Genomic DNA, 21,204 nt, shown 5'->3' with positions numbered 1-21,204 from the left:
CATCGAGTGTCTTTTCTTAACAGATTAGTGCCTTTTTATTTTTGTATTCCATTTTACGTTGTTGGTCCTGGCATCAAACCCTTGTTTCCATGGCCTGTTTGTACATTGTCTCAATAAAACTTGCATCAGCTGGTGGCGGCAGCGGCGTTGGTGTTTCGGTGTCTCCTCAGTGCTGCCCGGAGGCGCTCAGCCCCCACCAGCCTCCCAACAGTTCCTGGTAACACACTGGTGCTTCACTGAAGATAAGTCCTGCAGCCCAGCCCTGCTACTGACCGTGAAATAGAGTGGGGTCTTGGATCAGCCGTTCTGCCCCTCGGGGCCTTCCTACAGAAGAGAAGCCGCTGGTGTTCAGTCTCGGCCTCCTGAGGATGAGGTAATAGTTGCCACACTTTACACCACCAAGGTCAACTTGGATGTTTTCCCTCAGGGGCACCCATATCTAAAGGCTTCTGTTAAATATTTGTTCAGCACACGCCAGCCAGAGTTGAATGGTTTCAAGCAGAAGTCATGGAAAATGAGCAGCCTCATCCCAGAGCCGGACATGGTATCTGGCTTTTTTCTTTTTTTCCTCCAACTTAAGTACTTTTCTTCTGTTCCTGTCTGTAGTCTGTATATGGCCCTCCAGATGAACTCTGGGGACCATCAGGTAGATAATGAGGTATTGGGGGCCTGCCGATTTCCCTGACACCCCCCTTAGCCAGAGCTCTGTTCCCACATCTGTGTGTGTATTGAGAGGTACAAGTCTTGCAGTAAAACCTCTGGAAATGACACTCCCTGGTTCCCACTTGCAGGATTCTGTAGAATTTGAGAAAAGTTTGTCTTGCATGGAAATAACAAAACTCAAATCATTCTGGAACAATTCCCTGGAGACACCTTTGAAGAATACTTTCAGTTTGAAAAGGTATATTTTGGTCAGCAATCCTGGGCTGGATTCCTCTGTGGCAGGGAAGCCCTTGGAAATGGGGTCGGGTATGGGGGGCAGCCCCTACATGTGCACGCACCCTGGTCTTGAGATATCACCCTGCAGCAAAAAAAAACACGACCCTGCTGGGCTTCTGGGAGATGACTGGCCAATTCGGTGACCCCCAGCTCCCTCGCAAGGCCTGACCCTGCTCTTGCCGTCTTAGGGGCACCCTGGTTCCCCGGGTGGGGTGCAGCCAGAGCTGGATCGGGGGGTTCAGCCCTGCCCTGGAAAGCCCCGGGCGCAGAAGCGGTGACGATGGCTCCGATGGTTGGGGGCGCCGTGAAGCCCTGGGCAGGTTCGGGAAGGCTTCGGTCTGTCAAGGGGCTGTGATCTGTGTGCCGCGTGTTGTGAAAGCGAAGCCTGAGTGCTCTGGGGCGCGGACCCGAGCCAGAGGGAGAACTGAGACCGCGGGCCCGGCTCACCACGGCCGACTCCCTGTCGGGGCGCTCTCCCTGCTCGCCTTTATGAGGGGAACCGGGTGGGTGGAGGGACGGGCGCAGTCGGCAGGGCAGAGCTCAGGCACAGCCTCCATGCCCCTGGTCCGGCGTCCTCAGGCCGAAACCCCGCTGCGGCACGTCCTCCAGACCTCTTACACCCGGGCGCTGCCGCTCCCCACCCTGAGCGGCAGCCGGAGGATCCCAGGGAGACCCTGGCGTGGAGTGGGGCCGGGCAGACAGCACATGGGGAAAGGGTACAGGGAGGGTGGACCCAGCGTGGGGTGGACGTGGAGGACCTAGAGTACTCAGGTCCCAGAAAGTGTTGACACTTCCCCATGTTCTCCCGAGCACAGGGCTCTCGGCGGCCACCGAGGGGCCGAAGGATTTCTTACGTGGGCCCAGGCCCAGCCGCTGCAGGGATCGAGTCGGCGGGGCCTGGTGGACGCGCGCACACCCGACGCCTGCACTCCCCGGGTTCCCCGGCAGTGGCAGCAGGACCAAAGGGTGGGCGGGTGGGACGCAGGAGGCTGGGAATCAGGAGTGCGGCCGGGGGCCGTCAGCGCCGCCTTTTCTGGACGGCTCTGACCCCTCACCATGCTGCTCCGGAGGGGCGGTGCAGAAGCGTCCCAGCTGCCAAGGCTAAAGAGGGTGGGGCGCCAGCGGAGGAAGGAGGTCTGGAGCGGGTGGCTCGGCGGCGGCCCAGGGAGGACAGCTCATACCCACCTGCCTGAGACAGCACTGGGGGATCCATTGTTTAGGCTCAGGGGTTTGAGGAAGGGGATAGGGAAGGGGAAGCCCTCTGAGTGAGCATCCAAAGCTGCACAGCAGCAAGGTATGGGGCGCAGGGAGTCGTCTGCCCAGTAATTGCAGAGAGGGCTGGCGTCAAGAAGAGGAGGGACCTGAGCAGAGCTGCGCCAGGCCAGTTACCAGAGGAGGGGACCCAATCCCTGGCGCCAGCCTGCCAGGACTTCACCAACACAGCTCCAAGGAGTTTGAGAAATTTGGATTTAGAAGGAAAACATCCGTAGGCTGCAGCATTCAAAACACGGGGATCTGATGAAAGGTCTCTCTCCACTCTGTCCATTCCTCTCCCCGCAATCTCCGTTTCCAGTTTATTATACATATATCTTTCCAGTTATTCTATAATATACAAGTAAATACATCTGTAAAAATTCTTTTTCAGTGTTTTCTCTGCACGCAGGTAGATTACTTACTATTCTGCATCTTGCTTTATTCCCCCAATCTATTTTAGAGTGTTCCAAATCAGCATATTGAGTATTTGTTCCTTTTTCTTCACTGTGTATAGTATTCTATGAGATGGATGTACTGTCACTCATTTATGTCCCTCTATGGATGGACATGTAGATCCTTTCCAATCACAGGTGGTTCCTCACCCCCCCACACACACACACACATTAAAATGAGTTCCTCTGAGTGGGATTGCTGGGTCAAAGGCTCTGGACATTTGCAATTTTGAGAGCTGTTGCCTAATTGCCCTCTGTAGGGATTCCCTCAGTTTACACTTTCAAGCAGCACCATGTACGAAAATATCTATAATGTCTTTACAAACCTTCTGTAGACAGCTTTTTAATGTTGAACAATATTCCACTCAATATTCCACTCTGGCTGAAGCAGCTTATACTAGCCGATCTGTCACTAGGGGTGGGGAAGTTGCTGTCACGGGGGCTGGGGAAGTTGTTGCCAGTCTCTCTTTTTTAAAAAAAAATTTATTGGGGAACAGTGTGTTTCTCCAGGGCCCATCAGCTCCAACTTATTTTCCTTCAATCTAGTTGTGGAGGGCGCAGCTCAGCTCCAAGTCCAGTTGCTGTTTTCAATCTTTAGTTGCAGGGGACACAGCCCACCATCCCATGTGGGAATTGAACCGGCAACCGTGTTGTTCAGAGGTTGCACTCTAACAAACTGAGCCATCCGGCTGCCCCTCTGGAAGCTCAGCAGCAGCTCATTGTCTTCAATTTGGCTGTGGAGGGCACAGCTCACTGGCCCATGTGGGAATCCAACCCGCAACCCTAATGTTCAGAGCTCGCGCTCTAACCAACTGAGCCATCTGGCCGCCCTGTTGGCAGTCTCGATGATGGAAAATCCTCAGGTCTAAGAAAAGGCTGCAGGGGCTGGGCCCACTTTCCAGCCCTTGGGCTGACTCTGGCCCGTTCCTCACCCCAGCTGTCTCCTGACCTCCTGGCCCCCCTACCCTTCTCCAGTCCTAGTTGTTGGTATGTTTATTTGTTTGTTTGTTTTCCTAAAGACACATGTAATGAAAGCCCATCACCCAGCTCCTCCCTGGCCTGTGGCACTTGCATGCCACGCCCCTGCCCGGAACCCAGCATTCAGGCCAGAATGGACCTGCACATTCTGAGTTCCCCAGAATTTGACACATAACCTCCTTGCCTTTGCCCACATGGTCCTTCTGTCTGGATGCCGTTCTCTCCTTTGGTGAACTCCGACGTGCCTGTCTGTCCTCAGCTGCTGCCACCTTCTAGTAAAGCCCTCATGACCTTTCCCTTCCTCCAGGTGGACTGGAATTAGGACTGGTCCTAATTCCCCAGAGCCTGAAAACAGGACAGTACTGGCAGCCAGCCAGCAACTTGGGGAGGGCCCAGGTTAGACTGAAGAGGTTTAGGGGAGATGGAGCTGGCCTCCCTAGTGTCGGAGAGCCCCGGAAAACCCAGAGTGTGCTGGGAACATGATGGTCAGAATGTGTAGACCAACCTGGGCAGGGGAGAGGCTGAACTACAGTAGTCAGATCAAGCTCAGGAGTCAGGGATGAGTCCGAGAGGGGGGGTTTGACCTGGGCTCCCCAACCTGAGGATCCCCAAACCTCTGCTTCCATATAAATAAATCACCGTTTAACTCTGGGAACCACTTCCATCTTGCCCCTCAACACAGCTGGCCTCAGCTCAGATGTTGGCTGTGCTGTATCAGCTCCCCAACATTTCCTGGGGATCTGTCAGTCAAAACATCTCCCCATTAGGAAATCCATCGAAATCCAGAGGATTCTTCCCTCCTCTTTCAACCCCTTCCCTCAGAACTCCGAAGCTCAAGGACGGCCCTGCTGACCCTCAGACTGGCCTCCAGGGGGCACCAGTGTCAATGCCAACGTTAGACATTGCAACTATCTCACTTTCTTACCTGGAAAAGGACTATCCTGCACACCAGCTTGGAGAACCTAGTCTGAGGGGAGGGAGAACAGGGGAAACTTCAGGAGAAGGCAGATGTAAAGAGGGCAAGGACAGGCTTGCAGCACAGTGGGAGTGCTCCAGGGCTGGGGGTAGGGCAGGGGTCACCATCACACATGCTTCTCAAACCTCGGCAATCCCCTCTGCCTTTGGGGTGTCTGCTGGTCCAGGGGACTCAGCTGCGCCAGTTCACCTCACTACATCTCAACCTGGAGTTTGATTTCTCTCTTTGCTGTTGCCCCATTGGGTATTATCAAGGCCACTGGGATGGACCTATCACTTTACCAGAATTTTTCTTGGGGCAAGATCAGTATCTCATATTGCCCAAGGTTCAGAGGCCTCCTGAGTGTCCTGGGATCCCCTTGTCCACATGTACCTCAAGTCTGGGGTCCCTCCACAAGGCAGCATCCTCGCCTACATCTGGTTCTACCTTTTGCTCTATGATAAAAATTTCTGCCCCACCATGGGGCAGCCAGAGCTTTGAGCCCAATCCCCAGGGCAAAGGGCACCACGGCAGACTCCCCACATGTCAGGGCTGCACTCACCCGATGTCAGGGCATCTCCCCAGTTGTTGGCCTCCTTAGCCTCCATGCTGACCTGTCCCCCAGTCTCATCTCTGACACCCCAAACTCAGCAGCCCTCACACCACAACCTGAGCACCTGGCTCTGCACTTGTCACAGTGTCCTGGAGGCAGCCCCAGCCAGTGGCCATTACATTTACCCCCACGTTTCCTGGGCAACCTGGGGCAGAGGGGTTCATTGATTGAATGGGTCACAGAGCAAAACTCCAACTCTGCGCTGGAGAGCCTGAGGCCTTGACAGAGCCTGGCAGGTAAGCCCAGCACAGACTAGCCAACCTGCCAGGATTCAAATCTATGCTCTGAAACTCACCGGCTATGTGGCCGTGGGGCATCCCTAACCTAAACCATCTGAACTTTGGTTTCCCCGTCTGTAAATAGAGATGATACAAAGAGAACCTTCCTCCTCAGGCTGTTATGAAGATTAAACAAATAAATGCACATGAAGCCACAGCCGTGGTTATGGGATACACACACTGTCTTCCTGGCCGGGGGGTGGGGAGTGGAGTGAGATGGGGATGCAGTCAGCACGTATCTGGAATGGGGGCAGGCTGGTTGTAGGCCAAAGGAACCAGACCCAAGCAATGCCATTTGCCCAGTGACGGGCCTCTCCTATGACAGTGGCAACAATCACACTGTGAAAACCATAGAGGGCTGGCCTGATCAGAGCGACTGTCTCCCTCCAGCCCTAGACCCCACACCTACCTGCGTGAGTGTGACCCATGCAGGTCCTGGTCCTGCCCCTGGGTGAGACTTAGCCTCTGAGCTTCCCTATCTGTAAAATGGGGGGGAGTTGTGGTGGCCCCCGGGGGTGAGGTGGGTCATAAATAAAGGACTCCCTCTGAAGACTGGAGCAGCCTGGCACCGGGACTGTTATTGCTGTTGTCATTGTCATCCCTACAGGAGAAGAGCAAGGCCCAGAAAGTGGAGAGGCAGCAAAAACTGGAGCCACCAGAAAGGAGCAATGAAAGGATAACAGAGTTGGTGGGCCCTGATGTGTGTAGTGGTAGATGTGACATCACTTCCCCGGAATGCATCATTCATTCACTTCTCCCATAGTCAGTTGTTCCAGGAGGGACAAAACCATAACGCAAAGATCTGGATAGTCAGGACAATGAAACGCAAAAGGTCCAAGAGTCAGAATATCAGGTCCTGATGGAGTCTGGTCAAGGAGGGCTTCCTGGAGGAGGGGACAGAACACCAGGATGCACCGGGATTTATGGGGACCCAGGAAGTTCTCCTGGTATAATGACAGGTGGGAAAGAGAAAATGTAATAAAATAACATTTAAAATACAGCAAATTGTGTTTGGGGAGAGGGGAGGGAGGGAGCTAGGAGACCTGGGAGACTGAATCCCCAAAGGGGTCAAGGTATCTAGGGGGCAGGCGAGAGTGATTTGGGTTTTCTTTCTTGGAGAGGCTTCTCAGGTGACTTAACTTCCCCCACGCCGCCCACGGATGGTTCGAAGAATTACTAAAGAAAGAAAAGGAAAAAGAATCAGACCCGTTGCGCCCCCCAGCTTGTCGCCCCGGAGGGTCGCGAGGATCTCCGGGATCTCAGACTCCGCCGGGGCGTCAAGAGCCACAAGAGCCCCCGGCTGCCTCCTCACACCTCGAGACCCGCGTGGGGACTGAGAGACCGCCGGCTGACCCCTGACCCTGGACAGCCCCCACCTTCACGGCCCGGCGGGGCGGGGCTGGGCGCGCGGGCTCCGTGGCCGCAGTGTCGCCGCAGCGCCGGCCCCGCCCCCGCCCGCTCCTTCCGCCCCCCGCCCCCCCCGCCCGGCGGCCGCGGCCCCGTAGCGGCTCCAGAGCGGACGCCTGCGTCCAACCCAGGTGAGCGCCCGCCCCCAGCTCCCGGGACCCCGAACCCGCCACCCGATTCGGTCCCCGGGTCCCTATCCCGCAGCCTCCGCACCGCGAGCTAGCGCGCGCCCTCGCGGATCTCAGAACCCGGGCGGGCGCTCTGGAGGCTGGGGGTCTGCAGCCGAGGAAAGAGAGACAAGCCGGGGCAGAAGCGCCACTCTTCCTTCTCCCCTCCCCTGCAGGGTCCTCCCCGGCTCGCCGCCGCGTGGCCCTACTGTGTGTCATTCCCCCTTCCTGGGCCACCCGGTCTGGTGGGGGGACCTGGAGGATCTGTGGAGACTACTTGAAAGGGCATCCCAGATAGAGGAACAGCACGTGCAAAGGCAGGGAGAGTGCACCGGAGGTTTGCTCCTAAGCCCTGTAGGGGAGGAGGTGAGGACCGCCTGCTCCCCAAACTCCAATGCCTGGCTGAGGAGTTTGGATGCCATCCAAGAAAGGCTGAAAGCCACTGAGGGCCCGCGCTGGTCAGGAGCCCCCAGGGTGGGTGTAGGAAGGGCCCATCAGACCCTTGGTGAAGAGGGGGACTAGGGGGAGAGGGGCTGTGCAGAGAAGTGGGGAGAGGCTCCTTTCCCCAGCCTCCACCAGCTGGGGCTCTGGGTGGGGAGGTCTGGGACAGGACACAGGCTCCTGATGGATAGTTAGCACTCAGGCAGTTACAACTTTTTGGCCATTGGGCAGCTGGTGGGCAATGAACAGCATTCTGCCAAAACATGGGGTCCCCTCCTGCCATGCCCCTGGCAAGGACTTTTGCCTTAGAGTGGGGGTGTCTGTGCCTCCTCAGGAGGCAGGAGGGCACCAAACCTGCCTAGCACACAGTAGGCCTGGAGAAGGTTCCATCCCCAGCAAATCTGTTTCCAGGCCCAAGGCCCTGGAGTTTCCAGATACCTGGGCACCTGGGAAGGGAGGGAACAGCCTAGACAGACACCTGGTGGCAAGTCCCACCTTTTCTGGGATCTATGGTCCAGCAGGTGAGGCCTGATGCCAGGCAGGAAGGAAGTAGTCAGGGCTGAGCCAGAGGTGAAGCCAGATCTGGGGAGGGGCCCCCTTGTGCCCAGGGAGAGGGCATGAGGGGCGGGTGAGACATTTTACCAATCTGCCTTGGCGACAACTGGGGGAAAGAGCATGGGTGTACAGGCAGGTGGCCTTTGGGTGCCACAGCCTCTTGGCCTATAATGGGCACCTCTAGAGCAGGTAAGATCAGGTGCCAGGCAGTAGGCGGTCTTTCCCCAACCTTTTCGTCCTGTCTTCTTGGCCCCGTTGCTCTGAGGTACCCACCCAGGGCCCTTGCTGGGATCTGGGATAGACCCAGTAGGCCTCAGCCCCACCTGGAGTTAGACTTCAGGAAGAACTTTCAAGGGAAACAAAGGAGATGAGAGTGGGATGGACAGTCGTAAACAGGGCAGCTATACTTTTGTCCTGGGCCTCCCGAAGTCCAGTCTATAAGCTGCATCTTCCAGAAGGTCCATCCTATGGCCTTGAGAGCTCCTTGGCCACAGGGATCTCTGCTGACCTGGTGACCCCTCCCCCAGCCCAGTGGCTTGCAGGGTGATATCGGGGCTTCTTGGGTCCCTACCCTTCTTTGAACTAAGTAGGAAAGGTGGTAGGAGGCCACCCAGATGCCCCTACCTGCTGCGTGACCTTGGTAAGCCCTTGGCTCCTCAGTTTCTCCATTTGATGCAGGGCATGACCTCAGCACCACGGGCTTGTAAAGAGTGAGAGTGGGCGGTGAGAGCTCATGGCTGCCCGGCATGGCCTGTGGCCTCCCTTTCCCACCCGACCCCATCAGGCCCGGGCTGGCTGCCCACTTCTGTTCACCATGGAGCTGGGTTTCCCTGGGGACCAGTGGACTGACCCAGCCCCGCCCCTTCCAGCCCCTCCTGGTGGCAGCTCACACTGGGAGGAGGGGTGGAGGCTGCCTCCTGGACCCCTGCCCCCTTGCCCTGCCTTTCAGGGCCAGGCAGCCTGCATCCACTGTTGGGCTGGGAACAAGAAGCAGTGGCTGCCCATGGAAGAGGTATGTGTAGAGGGGCTGCTGGCCAGGGTGGGCGCTGGGGCCAGGGAGAACTAAATGTCACTCCATTGTAGTGAAGAGAAACCCGAGGTCCAGGAGGGTTCTGATCTGCCCAAGTGGGCCTGGGCTTTGACCCCAGGCATGGTGGTCTCCCCGGAGAAAGGAGTGTCCCAGGGCTCCCAGGCTGTGGGATTCTGAGGGGGCAGCAGAAAGCAGGAAAGATTTGCTGGACAAGGCAGCTGTGGGGTTGGACCTAAAAGTCTGGCTAAGTTGGAACAGAGGGGCTCCCTTGGCAAAGGTGGGAGGGGTGATGAGCACCGAGGGCCTTAAAGGGAAGGTGTTCCTCTGGGATCTGGTCCCCTATATGCAACAATCGCCAGCTCCAATGTGGGCTTCTTCCAGAAGCTCCCCCATCATTTTTGTCTCTCTCTGTGTCTCTACCCATGTAACCTATCTAAGCCTTAGGCCCTATTGACACCCCCCTGTCTCCTCACCGCAGGCCCGCAGATCCTGAAGGTAGCTCCAGCTGGGATGGTGATGGAAGCTACAGCATTTCTAAGGGCCGTGGGGGGTCTAGCCCCACCGGGGGCACCCTAGCCTCCCATAGCCCACCATCTGTGCGACTGCCCCCTGCCCATCCGAGGGCCACTCGCCATGGGCGGCTGCTTCTCCAAACCTAAGCCAGGTAACTCCTCTCTTCTTGCCTCCCTCCTCCCCCCTCCCGCCTCCTGTCACCTTCCTCCTCCCCCTCCCCCCGCTGCCTCCAAAGTAGGTCAGGCTGGGCGGCTGCAGGCTCCGAATGTTAATGCGCTGCAGGCAGGAGGGGGTGAGGGGCCTGGAGTCTTCTGGCCCCCTTCCAGGGACTCCCACTCTTTATTTGGGGCTTTGGGTGCTGGTAGTAGGAATAGCAGCTGAATCTTTCTTGGAAAGGTGAGGGGAAGGTTCTTCTTGCCACAGGGTGAGGAGGGGAGCTGTGTTCCCTCAGGGCCAGGGAAGGAGGGCTCTGGGGACACCCTCAGCCACTCTGTGACCCAGGGTACACAAGATACCTCTCTGAGCCTCAGTTTCCCTCTCTATAAAATGACCTCTCCGAGTTGCTATGAGAGTGGAGTGGACAGGTCCCAGCCCTCTTCACCTCTTCTGACCCCTGTGTGACCTTGGACCACCTCCTCAGCCTCTCTGGGCACACTTCCCCATTTGTACAGGAAATCCCCATGCTGCCTAGACCAAGGGGTTCCAGACCAGGGTAGGGGTGTCCCAGGGTGCCGGGGAGGCCTGGGTTTAATCTCCTCTAGAGACTGTCGGCTGGGTTCTCCCTCTGGCCCCCACTTTCCCTCTTCCCTTCTCACAACACCCAGGAAAGCAATGTGTACAGGCATGTCACAGATGAAGAAACCGACGCCGAGAGAGGTCTCTCTAGTGCCCAGTCAGTACCCCGCCCACCTTGCGCAGGAGACCGTGCCCAGGCCTGCTAACCCCAGCTCACCTTACCTGATACCCATCGGCTTCATTACCTTGGAACGCCTGATCCTTTTCTCCTTTTCCTGGGTCTGAGGGAGAATTTAGGGGCAAGAGGAGATGTGTGATGTCCTGCCAGGTAGAGGGACACACTCACACCTGCCCCAGAAACCTGCTCTCTCTCCCCTTACTCCCATGCGGTAGACATCGAGCCCTGGGCCAGATCCTGCCTCGATGTGTGACCTGGGCAAATGATGTCCATTGTCTTGACCTCAGCCTCCTCCCATCGGAATTGGGCAGAAGGATGCTGGCTGGCCCCATATCGGGCTCCTGTAGAAGTACTGGGCTGGCAGGAGGCCCAGTGCAGAAGATGCCACCTATAGTTACTTTTAAAGTAATACAAAGGACTGGCCTGCCTGGGACCCCTGGCCCCAGGATTCCTGGTACAGGGTTTGGTCACTCTCATTACACCAGTGGCAGTGCTAAGAACTTGGCCTCTTGAGTCCAAATCCAGCCCCCCCCCCCTTTCTGGCTGTGTGGCCTTGGGCAGGTGATATTACCTCTCTGAGTCCCTGTGCTCTCACTTATAAAATGGGGCCTGATTATTATGTCCCCTGTGCAGGCTGTTGTGTTTAGCACAGGGCCCCCCACACAGGAAGCACTTGCAGAACGTTATTATCCTCTCTTTTGGGGCTGGGCTCTCTATAGCCAAGACTTCCCTGTGGGGTGGTGGCAGGAGGGCAGGAGCTCAGGACCCAGGTACACTTGCTGGGCAGGTGAGGGGTGAGGCTCAGGGAATTTCAGGGTGTGGGAGTGAGAGCCTTCAGCCATGAAGGTTCAGTTGAGGCCATAAGGAAACCAGAGCAAGCAGAAGATCTTTGTGCAAATTCTTCATTTTCTAACTTGTTCAACTCTGTGGCTCGGAGCATATCTGCACAAACTTTCTGAGCTCCCTCTATACTCCCCATGTTTCAGTGGCTCTGTGTTCCTGATAGAAAGACCCTTATTAAGCTCCGAACTAGGAAGAAGTGCACCTGTCTTGGTATATGATCACCTGTTTTTTTATTAGGCCAAGTGCTGCCTAAAGACTTTCCCTCTTTGCCATGGCTGCCAGGAAGCTCAGAGCTAACCAATAAAACACTATTACCCCCCACACACACAAAAAAAGAAAGTGAAAGAAAGAAAGAAAAACACACATTACAAAAAGAAGAAACAACAATAACAAAAAACACTATTACCCAACTTCATCTGTTGAGGTTCTACTCTGGGTTTCATATATTATCTTCTTCAGTATTCAGTGTCACCAAAGAGGCAGAGGCTGTTCTCTCCATTTTATAACAAAGGCATCTGCCCAGAGGAGCTAAGGCAGGGGGCCATGGTCACATGGGCAGCTGGGAATCATGGAGCTAGGTTTGATTTGGCTCTGTGGGCTAGCAGAGACCCCCTTCTCATTCACCTTCCTGCCGCTGCTCCTGATTTAATAGCTTCCAGTTAGATTGCATTAGAGAGTATCTCGGAGCCTTCTGAAAGAAGGTGGAAGATGAAAACAGCCTGGCTTGGCTGTTATCTGGGTCCCTGCCAGGCTGTTCTTGTGAGCTCCTTCTTTAAAGCCCTCATAGCTGGTGTCAGCTGAGTCCAAAGGATTTTTCTTTTTAATTCTTCTGAAAACATTCTAACACCATTACATAAAGTATGGAAAATGAAGGGAAAACACTCTCCCCCTACCACCCCCCCTCCCACACACACACAACAGCTTCAGCATGTGGTGTGCTCAGGTGCCATTCCTGCCCAGCTGGAATTATGGAGTGTACCTTCACCTCTGACTCCTGCTGTGCCCAGGCCTGGGCTGAGGGCTGTAATGTGAGGCTGGGGGGGGATGCTACCCCCCACCAGGCTCCCAGGCCAGGCTGGGGGAGGAGGGGGGGTGATTAGCACAGCATGAGACGAGGAAGGATGGCAGCTTGGGCCAAGGAAACTGCATAGGCAAAGGCCGGGAACTGTGACTCTGGGTTCTTTGCTTCTGGAGTGTCACGTCTGAGGTGGAAAGGATCAGAGGTGAAGCCGGGAGGGGCCTGGAGGCTCTGGTGCCTTGGGAGTTGGGAGAGGCACCTCCTGCTCCAGCATCAGGCCCACGCTGTGCCAGGGGCTTAGCTTCCATCACTCAGCTGTCCTCCCTGTAGCAGCAGCCCAGGAGGCCAGATTACTGCTGCTCAAAATTCTGTTTATTGTTCCCTTCTAATTAGAAAAATACCCCAGGCACATTGTAGGGAATTCGGAAAATGTGGAGAAGTCTAAAGAAGAAAATGACAATCTCCGGCTCACTCCCCCCTGGTGTTGGCCCCAGGGGCAGGCAGGGGAAGTGTCTTCTGTGTGGAGGCTGAGGGGGGTCGTGCCCTCTCTGCTCTGTCCACGTGCACCCCTTCCCAGGCAGGAGTCATCCCTAAGGCTCCCGATCCCTGCAACACGAAGACGCTGTAAAACCAGCGCTTGGTAAATGCTGAAGGAGTCTCAAACTTGTGAGAATAGCTATTTTAAGAAGTGGAAATTATGTCGTATACACTTTTGTTTTTTTGAATTTTGAAAAGAATTGCAAACCGATGGGAAAGTTGCAAGCATAGAACAATGAACCCTCGATTTCCCTTCACGCATATTCACCAGCTGGGATCTGAGCTGCACCCCTTTTGGATGCCCTGTTCTCACTTGAGTCAGACTCTAAATGTGCCCCTGATCCGTGGGGGATGTTGTTCTCCACTGGGGAGTGTGCCCTTGGAGTCAGACTTTCCTCCACACAGATTCCTGCAGAAAGGGCAATGTTAGGGTTCAAAGAGCTTTGTTTGTGACCCCCTCATGAATTTTGTTATTGAAAAGAAAACATGCAGAAATTAATTCAAGCCCACCCAGTGTCCGCCCCTGCTGCCGCTCCCCCACCACCCCACCGTCCTGCTTCTTGCCTGTTTTAGGGCTCTTTGCTGGTGATACAGAAGGCTTTCTGGGGAGGTTGAGATACAGGGGAGAACCCACACTCAGGAGCAAGCCCTGCCTAGACTTTGTGGGGTGGGCAAGGTGGGTGGTCTGGAGGCTCACAGTCCACCCCTCTCCTCCTCAGTGGAGCTCAAGATCGAAGTGGTGCTGCCTGAGAAAGAACGGGGCAAGGAGGAGCTGTCAGCCAGCGGGAAGGGCAGCCCCCGGGCCTACCAGGGCAATGGCACTGCCCGCCACTTCCACGCAGAGGAGCGCCTGCCCGCCCCTCACCCCTACCCTGGTGCTCAGGATTGCGTGGAGGCCGCCGTCTGCCATGTCAAGGATCTCGAGAATGGCCAGTGGGTGCTGGGCTTGGGACGGGTCAGAGGGCCCAAGGTGGGAGGCTCGCACAAGCCACGCATGTGGTGGATGGGGTGGTCTGGAGGGGCCATGGCCCGCTCCTGCGCTGGCCACTGCCTTTGTGGTTTCTGCTGGTCTGGGCCTGCTCCCTACAAGGCTGGACTCGGGAGAAGGGGCCTGCCGGAGCTGGTGCCTCCCCTCTGGCCTGACTTCTGAGGGCAGCCCTTCCCCAGGATGCGGGAAGTGGAGCTGGGCTGGGGGAAGGTGCTGCTGGTGAAGGACAACGGGGAATTCCATGCCCTGGGCCACAAGTGTCCACACTATGGTGCACCGCTAGTGAAAGGTGAGTGGTCCGGTGCACACAGGAGGGGGGACGGGACTTCCTGAAGTGGGATTGGCCTCTGCACCATCAAAGGGGGGCGCCCTTCCCATAGGGGACTCCTGCCCCCACCTCCAGGCCCCAGGCCAGCTTGGCTCCTCCCTGGGCCTCCAGTTCCTCATCTGTTGGTGGGGTCTCCTGAGCTGTGTGGAAGGGCCAGGGGGTGCTGGGACACGGGTCCTTTGAAAGGAACTGTTGCCCGGGACCCCAGCTCAGCACTGCCCCCTCCCAGGTGTGCTGTCCCGTGGCCGGGTGCGCTGCCCCTGGCATGGTGCCTGTTTCAACATCAGCACTGGGGACCTAGAGGACTTCCCTGGCTTGGATAGTCTGCACAAGTTCCAGGTGAGGCCAGGTGCACGATGGGGTGGGAGCCCGGGGGTACGGGGTCAGGGGCCGGAGCACCCCAAAGCCTGGTTCTGAGCTCCGAAGCATTTGCAGGTGAAGATTGAGAAGGAGAAGGTGTACGTCCGAGCCAGCAAGCAGGTGAGCGGCGGCTTGGGGCTCAGGCAGAAGGGAGAGGCGAGGAGGGCCTGTGGTCCCAGGGAACAGCACGAGCAAAGCCCTGTGATGGGAGGGAGTCCGGTGACGTGGCTGCATGGCGGGGATGAAGCTGGACTGCTAGAATGTCGGCATAGGGAGGTTGGCCATGACCCCTGCTCCCAGCTGCCCCTCAATCTCTGGTGACCCCCCAGGCCTTGCAGCTGCAGCGAAGGACCAAGGTGATGGCCAAGTGTATCTCTCCAAGTGCTGGCCACAGTGGCAGCACCAACGTGCTCATTGTGGGCGCAGGTTAGTGGTAGGATCATGATGGGCAGGTCGGGGTGGGGGAGAGGTGGTCCCTGACCCACAGCCCTCTCTCCTCAGGTGCGGCTGGCTTGGTGTGTGCAGAGACCCTGCGGCAGGAGGGCTTCTCGGACAGGATTGTCCTGTGCACACTGGACCGGCACCTCCCCTATGACCGGCCTAAGCTCAGCAAGGTGGGGGCTGGGTGACTGGGGGCTGGGCCCTATTCCTCTGGGCAAAGTTAGGCCCATTCAGAGCCCTGCTTGTTGCCCCTTGAGGGTCTGGCCAGCTGCCTTCTCCATTCATGCCAGGCCCATCTGTGGTGCCCTGGGGTTTGAAGATCTGGGTTTGCTGAATTCTGTCCTGCAGCCCCCATGTGACCTGGAGCTGGCCCCATCCTCCCTGGGCCCAGGTCCTCTGTTGTAAGGGAACAATGCCCCCCCGCCCCGTCTCAAGCTGGCTGTCTCCTGCAGTCCCTGGACGCCCAGCCTGAGCAGCTGGCCCTGAGGCCCAAGGAGTTCTTCCGAGCCTATGGCATCGAGGTGCTCACCGAGGCCCAGGTACTGGGCCAGGCTGGGGAGCTCTGAAGGGCGTGAGGCCATGTGGGTCCCTGAAGGTGTAGGGGTGCTCTGCCCTCATGCCTAGGCACCCAGAGGATGCTGCCAGCCTGGGAGGCTGCTCTGGGTCTTCTTTCTGGCAGGGCCATGGGTACACACCGAGAGCCCGTGTGTGGAGACATAGGTGATCGGCTCAGGGCTGGGATGGGAGAACCCGGTGGGACTTGGGAGCATAAGGAGGGCTTTGAGGGGAAGGTGATGTCTGAAGCTTAAAGAGTGAGGAGTTGCCAGGTGAGGGAGGAAAGACACCCCAGATGGCACGAACAGCCCCCATGGAGCTGCCCAGTGGGTCTGGCTGTGCCCCAGGAGTGGGCGACCAGGCCCAGGTCCATGCTCTGCCTGGTGGGAGTTGCAGGTGGTCACAGTGGACGTGAGAAACAAGAAGGTTGTGTTCAAGGATGGCTTCAAGCTGGAGTACAGCAAGCTGCTGCTGGCACCAGGGAGCAGGTGGGAAGGTGTCTCCCTGGCTGCCCCGTGGGACACTGGGGTAGGCCACCAGCCAGGATGGGAAGACTTGGGGTGCTGGAGCCCCTCACTGACACTGGCTATGTCTCAGCCCTAAGACCCTGAGCTGCAAAGGCAAAGAGGTGGAGAACGTGTTCACGATCCGGACGCCTGAGGATGCCAACCGCGTGGTGAGGCTGGCCCGGGGCCGAAACGCGGTGGTTGTGGGAGCCGGCTTCCTAGGTGAGCAGCGGGGGGTGGTGAGGGGGGGAGCCAGTCCCGGGGCAGTGCCGGCCCTGGGAGGTGCAGGGTGCCAGCCTGCTGCCCACCACCCTGACTCAGGGATGGAGGTAGCCGCTTATCTGACCGAGAAGGCCCACTCCGTGTCCGTGGTAGAGTTGGAGGAGACGCCCTTCAAGAGGTTCCTGGGGGAGCGTGTCGGTCGTGCCCTCATGAAGGTGAGCCCCCAGCCCCTCAGAACCCTGGACGCCCAGCCCAGCTCCAGCTGGGCTCGCACCCATGTCCTACCTGCCCTGACAGATGTTTGAGAACAACCGGGTCAAGTTCTACATGCAGACAGAGGTGTCAGAGCTGCGGGCCCAGGAGGGAAAGGTGGGCCCTTCTCCTCGTCCCCTGCCGTTCTCTGTCCCCTCTCCCCTGTGCCCAGGAGCTGGGCATACCTGCTACCCGCCTACTCTCCACAGCTCAAAGAGGTCGTGCTGAAGAGCAGCAAGGTGGTGCGGGCCGACGTCTGTGTGGTGGGCATTGGTGAGTGGGTGGGCAGGTGGGTGCGAATGAGCAGAGCCTTGGGTCAGTCCCTTCCCCGCACGAGCCTGTTTTCACATCTATAAAATGGGGACCCCAGTCATACCCACTTCAAAGCAGTGTTGGAGAATGGGCATGCTTGGCCCAGGCCTGGCATGGAGGGTGCTCCCAGCGGCCATCGCCCACTCATACCGAACTCCATGGCCTGCCCTGTGCAGGCTACAGGACACAAACAGCCTCGAACGGGTCCCTGCTCCAGCTGAGGTGCCAGCTGGGGAGGGACCGAGCTGGGAGGTGGCAGCACAGGGGCTGAGGTGGTGGTGTACGCCCCCCCCACCAGGGGGCTTCCTGAAATGCTTCTCAGAGGAAGCTATCCCTGAGGCCTGAGGGGAAGTGTGGGGTTCTGAGGGGCGCCATGCAGAGGGGCCAGGATGCACAAAGGCTGCAGTGTAGGCAGCCCGTTGGATGATCCGTCTGGGGCTGGGTTGTGGCAAGTGAAGGGTGTGGGTCCCGCAGAACAGTGAGGAGGGAGAAAGGAGGGGTAGGCAGTGGAAACAGTGGCCCTGTCCTGTCAGGTGCGGTGCCAGCCACGGGCTTCCTGAGGCAGAGCGGCATCAGTCTGGATTCCCGAGGCTTCATCCCTGTCAACAAGGTGGGGCTGGGTGGGATGGGAAAGCGGCTGGGCTGGGGGTGGTAGGTCAGGGCCCCATCCTATCCATGGAGCCCTCCTGGGGGTCACCAGAGAGTGAGGGGGCTCCATGGAGCCCATCTATGGGCCCTCTCCCCACAGATGATGCAGACCAATGTCCCAGGCGTGTTTGCGGCTGGCGATGCTGTCACCTTCCCCCTGGCCTGGAGGAACAATCGGAAAGTGAACATCCCACACTGGCAGATGGCTCATGCCCAGGGTATGGCCAGCCCCACAGCAGGGTGGGAGGTGGGACGCCGTCCCAGGGTCTCAGCACCCCCCAGGCCCTCCTCTCATGCTGACCTTGGTTGCTGGTTGCAGAGCCATTCAGAGCTCTGTCGTGGCCTGTCTGGCCAGCCTCATCCAGGTTCCAGCTCACAGAGCAAGAACCCTGTGACACATCTCCAAAACCTGCCTTCTGTGTCCTCTGGACACCCCATTTAGCCAGCCACAGCGCCCCACCACACTTGTCTTTCCACCAGCTTCTCCTTTTCTTTTGTCCTCAAAGACACGTTCACCAGAGAGAAAGGGATTTGGTAGGACACGGGCCAGCTCCCCACTCAGTGCTTCCATCTCCTTAGAGCCACTTGACTGGCTCTGGGAATGCAGTCGCCTTATGCCCCGGGGAGATGGCCAAACCTGGGCTCAGTGGGGAGCTGTTGTTCTATCTGAGGAATAGCTTCCCCCCTCACCAAGACTCCAAAGCTCTTACTGTGCACACCGGGTCTGGACCCCTAAGCTGCTGGTGCCAGCAAGTTAGCTGCCTCATAGGGATGACAGCCACACTCCCTGCACCCACCGCCCCTCCCCTCTGCCATCATGTTATCTGAGCCTCCACTGCCTGAAACTTCACTCCCGGTACCAATTTCTGTTCAGGTCCAAGGTTTGAAGTTGGTGCTAGGTTTTAAGAGCCAAAGGCTACCCGTCAGCTGAATGTAATTGAGGAGTGACTGAGAGGGTCCCAGAGACTCTCACAGACATCCAACCACAGGGCTCCAGGGGAGTCTCATGAACCGGGAAGCCACACACGTTATTTTCTCTGGAGCCCTGGGTGTAGCTGTCATCTCTGCTTTCTGGGCACCTGTGCCCAATCTCCTGCCTCCCTCTTCAGACCTGATGTGTCTGATTCATCGTGTGCACACCTGAGATGGCCAAGCAGCCCACAGCCCCAGGCAGCTGACCTTCCAGACCAAGGGCACTTCGAATTCTCCAGAGAAGCAATCTAAGTGGCCAGCTTTGAGCTAGGTGTCCCCCTACATACCAATCAGCTGCAAACAAGGGTGGGCAGTTGGCTGCTCAAAGGTGCACCTCTTGACCTCTGGGGAGGGGAAGAGTAGCCCCACGTACGAGGGGTTCCCAGAGAGCCGGGGCAGTCAGTGTAGGGGTGGTGGGAGCTAGGGTCCGGGCTGTCACGAGTCTGGGTCCCATAGGACGCGTGGCTGCCCAGAACATGCTGGCGCAGGAGGCAGAGATCAGCATTGTGCCCTATCTGTGGACGGCCATGTTCGGCAAGAGCCTGCGCTACGCAGGTAACTGGGGCCTTGGACGGGGTGGGGCCAGGAGCGTTTAGCCGCAAAGCTAAAGTGTTGGCGGAGTGCAGAGGTGGGGCTTGGAGTCAGGGCGGGACTATGAGCATCCTAGGGGCGGGACCACGACAGCTATAGAGAACAGCGAAGAACTCGCTGGGGGCGGGGCCAGGGCCGACCTCAAAGGACAAAGGGAGCTGGGCCTGGAGGGGGCACCAGGGGCTTGTTAGGAGGGCACTGGTGGAGCTCCATCCCCTCCTCACATGGGCGTCACCGCCTGCCCGGCCCACAGGGTATGGAGAAGGCTTCGACGACGTCATCATCCAGGGGGATCTGGAGGAACTCAAGTTCGTGGCTTTTTACACCAAGTGAGAGCAACAGGGTGGAGCAGGGGCGCCTAGCAGCGGGAGGCCAGTTGGGAGGGGCAACTCATCCTAGAGAAACACTGCTCAAGAGGGGTGGGGGCTTACCTGAAAGGTGGGCTGCCTGGCAGCAGGAGGCAGCCAGGCAGGACACCAGAGGAGAGGAATGGAGGTGGGCAGTAATACCTCCCGCTGCCACGCACTGAGGCAGGACATTTTATCTTCAGGACAGCTCTTTAGGTGGGTGCTGACATCCCACTTTTACACTGAGTAGTCACACAGGTAGAGAATGGTGGGTGATGCCAAGACTCTAGCACAGCCCTGAACCCCACTGAGGAGTGAGGCTGGAGCCTCCTTGGGGTTCCCGTAGGAGCCTGAAGCCCGTACTGGGCTAAAGTGTGAAGCAAGGAGGACTGGGGGCTCAGGACATTCCTCTTGTCCCCGGTAAGATCCCTCCCTGGGCCTTAGGTCGACAGGTGTGTCAGGGTCTCCAAGAAGAGGGACAACTGGGGGCAGTCCTCAGGCTCTGCCACCCTCTCTCTGCAGAGGCGATGAGGTGATCGCCGTGGCCAGCATGAACTATGATCCCATCGTGTCCAAGGTGGCTGAGGTGCTGGCCGCCGGCCGTGCCATCCGGAAGCGGGAGGTGGAGTGAGTGTGGGCATTAGAGGCCTGGGGTGGCATGCTGGGGAGGGAGACAAGAAGTCCACTGAAGGGCTGGCTTAAGCTGCCCATGGCAACTATGGGGCAGAGTGTGGCGAAGGTTGTAATGTGGCAGTGGGCTGGTTATATGTACTCTTGGGAGACGGAAGGGAAAGGAGCTGTGTCCCAGGGCAAGCCCAGTGCTTGGGCAATCACTGGGCCTGGCACACCTGACTCGACATGTCTGTAGTGAGCCTGGCAGAGCCAGGTGGGGAAATGGAGCCGGTAATGATCCTGGGGACACCTTGCACGGAGAGGTGGGGTGGTGGCTTGGAGTCTGGGAGACACTGGACACCAACCGTTACCCTCATCCTAGCATGGTGCCAAGGGAGTCACCCTGTGGGCTCAACCTTCCTACAGAGAGCCCCAGGGACTGGGGTAAGCCTCAGGCTAAACACAATGGAGAACCAAAAGGGGACATAAATGACATGCTCTCTCCTGGCCTTCTCTGTCTCTCCTTCTTGCCCTCACAAAGGCTGTTTCTGCTGCACAGCAAGTACGTTTGTCCTCTGTCCTTCCTGTTGATAATTCCGACCCTTTCCCACCTCAGCCCAGAGTCTGCACCCAATGATCTTTCCCCCTCTGCCCAAATACACATCCCTGCTGGGCACCAGGGTCTGGCACAGAGCAGCCCCTGCTGTCATCAAGGGCCAGCTACTCATGGTGCTTAGTGAGGAGCCTTCTCTCTTCTGCCCTGACTTCTGCTCCCTTCATTCCTGCAGGACCGGCGACATGTCCTGGCTCACAGGGAAAGGATCCTGAGCTTGCATGCAGCAGACTTGGGCAGGCATGCTGGGGCACCAGGGACAGAGGCCAAGCCCTGGGGAAAGGTGCCAACCTCCAATTTCCCAGGATCCCCTAGGGCAGAACCTGCGCCCTCCCAGTGCTTACCACCGATCGGCTGCCTAGCTCACTTCCTGAGAGGCCTCTGCTGCTTCCAAGAGATGCTCACCTCCCAAGGCCTCAACTGCCAGGCATTGCTGGCAGTGGAGGCAGGACAGGCCCTGCCTCTTCTCCCTCTATTGCAATTGGTCCCCTGTAGGGCCTTGCAACATATTAGACATTATCTTAAAATTAAAACACACGTATTTGCAGGTCTGTGTGACTTCCA

At 57.7% G+C, this 21,204-nt stretch overlaps 1 protein-coding gene and 1 long non-coding RNA gene across 7 annotated transcripts; one reads left to right on the top strand and one right to left on the bottom strand.

Moving 5' to 3' along the window:
- Window positions 1-6,440: 6,440 nt before the first annotated feature.
- LOC141569249 (uncharacterized) lies at window positions 6,441-12,141 on the bottom strand. The gene is made up of 3 exons (XR_012492752.1): window positions 11,745-12,141; window positions 10,540-10,598; window positions 6,441-6,645 (listed from the first exon to the last, which is right to left on the bottom strand). It is a non-coding gene; the product is annotated as an uncharacterized LOC141569249 (long non-coding RNA).
- Window positions 6,891-21,187, top strand: AIFM3 (AIF family member 3). 6 transcript variants are annotated; one of them, XM_074321719.1, is made up of 23 exons: window positions 6,891-7,007; window positions 7,220-7,409; window positions 8,989-9,051; window positions 9,548-9,733; window positions 13,613-13,826; window positions 14,061-14,170; window positions 14,439-14,548; window positions 14,645-14,689; window positions 14,899-14,995; window positions 15,071-15,183; window positions 15,463-15,549; window positions 15,962-16,053; window positions 16,163-16,293; window positions 16,393-16,508; window positions 16,591-16,662; window positions 16,755-16,818; window positions 17,391-17,467; window positions 17,606-17,723; window positions 18,934-19,032; window positions 19,322-19,397; window positions 19,938-20,042; window positions 20,569-20,589; window positions 20,816-21,187. In XM_074321719.1, the coding sequence occupies exons 4-23, from the start codon at window positions 9,703-9,705 to the stop codon at window positions 20,853-20,855; spliced, it is 1,818 nt and encodes a 605-aa protein (XP_074177820.1). In that variant the 5' UTR covers window positions 6,891-7,007; window positions 7,220-7,409; window positions 8,989-9,051; window positions 9,548-9,702; the 3' UTR covers window positions 20,856-21,187. The 6 variants fall into 6 exon arrangements, with proteins under 6 accessions (XP_074177820.1, XP_074177824.1, XP_074177825.1 ...); XM_074321723.1 differs by lacking the exon at window positions 20,569-20,589; XM_074321720.1 differs by lacking the exon at window positions 7,220-7,409 and having other exon boundaries at window positions 6,929-7,007.
- The last annotated feature ends 17 nt before the right edge of the window (window positions 21,188-21,204 follow it).

This window comes from Rhinolophus sinicus, linkage group LG16 (genome assembly GCF_036562045.2).
Source record: "Rhinolophus sinicus isolate RSC01 linkage group LG16, ASM3656204v1, whole genome shotgun sequence".
NCBI classification, from domain to species: Eukaryota; Metazoa; Chordata; class Mammalia; order Chiroptera; family Rhinolophidae; genus Rhinolophus; species Rhinolophus sinicus.
The sequence above is the reverse complement of the archived record's forward strand: the minus strand, read 5'-3'. Positions and strand labels throughout refer to the sequence as shown.

Bases quoted from the DNA above. Each gene is read 5' to 3' on its own strand.
- AIFM3 (XM_074321719.1), top strand. From the start codon at position 9,703: ATGGGCGGCTGCTTCTCCAAACCTAAGCCAG. The intron at 9,734-13,612 runs GTAACTCCTCTC...TCTCCTCCTCAG, and splicing joins CTTCTCCAAACCTAAGCCAG to TGGAGCTCAAGATCGAAGTG. The intron at 14,549-14,644 runs GTGAGGCCAGGT...AAGCATTTGCAG, and splicing joins ATAGTCTGCACAAGTTCCAG to GTGAAGATTGAGAAGGAGAA.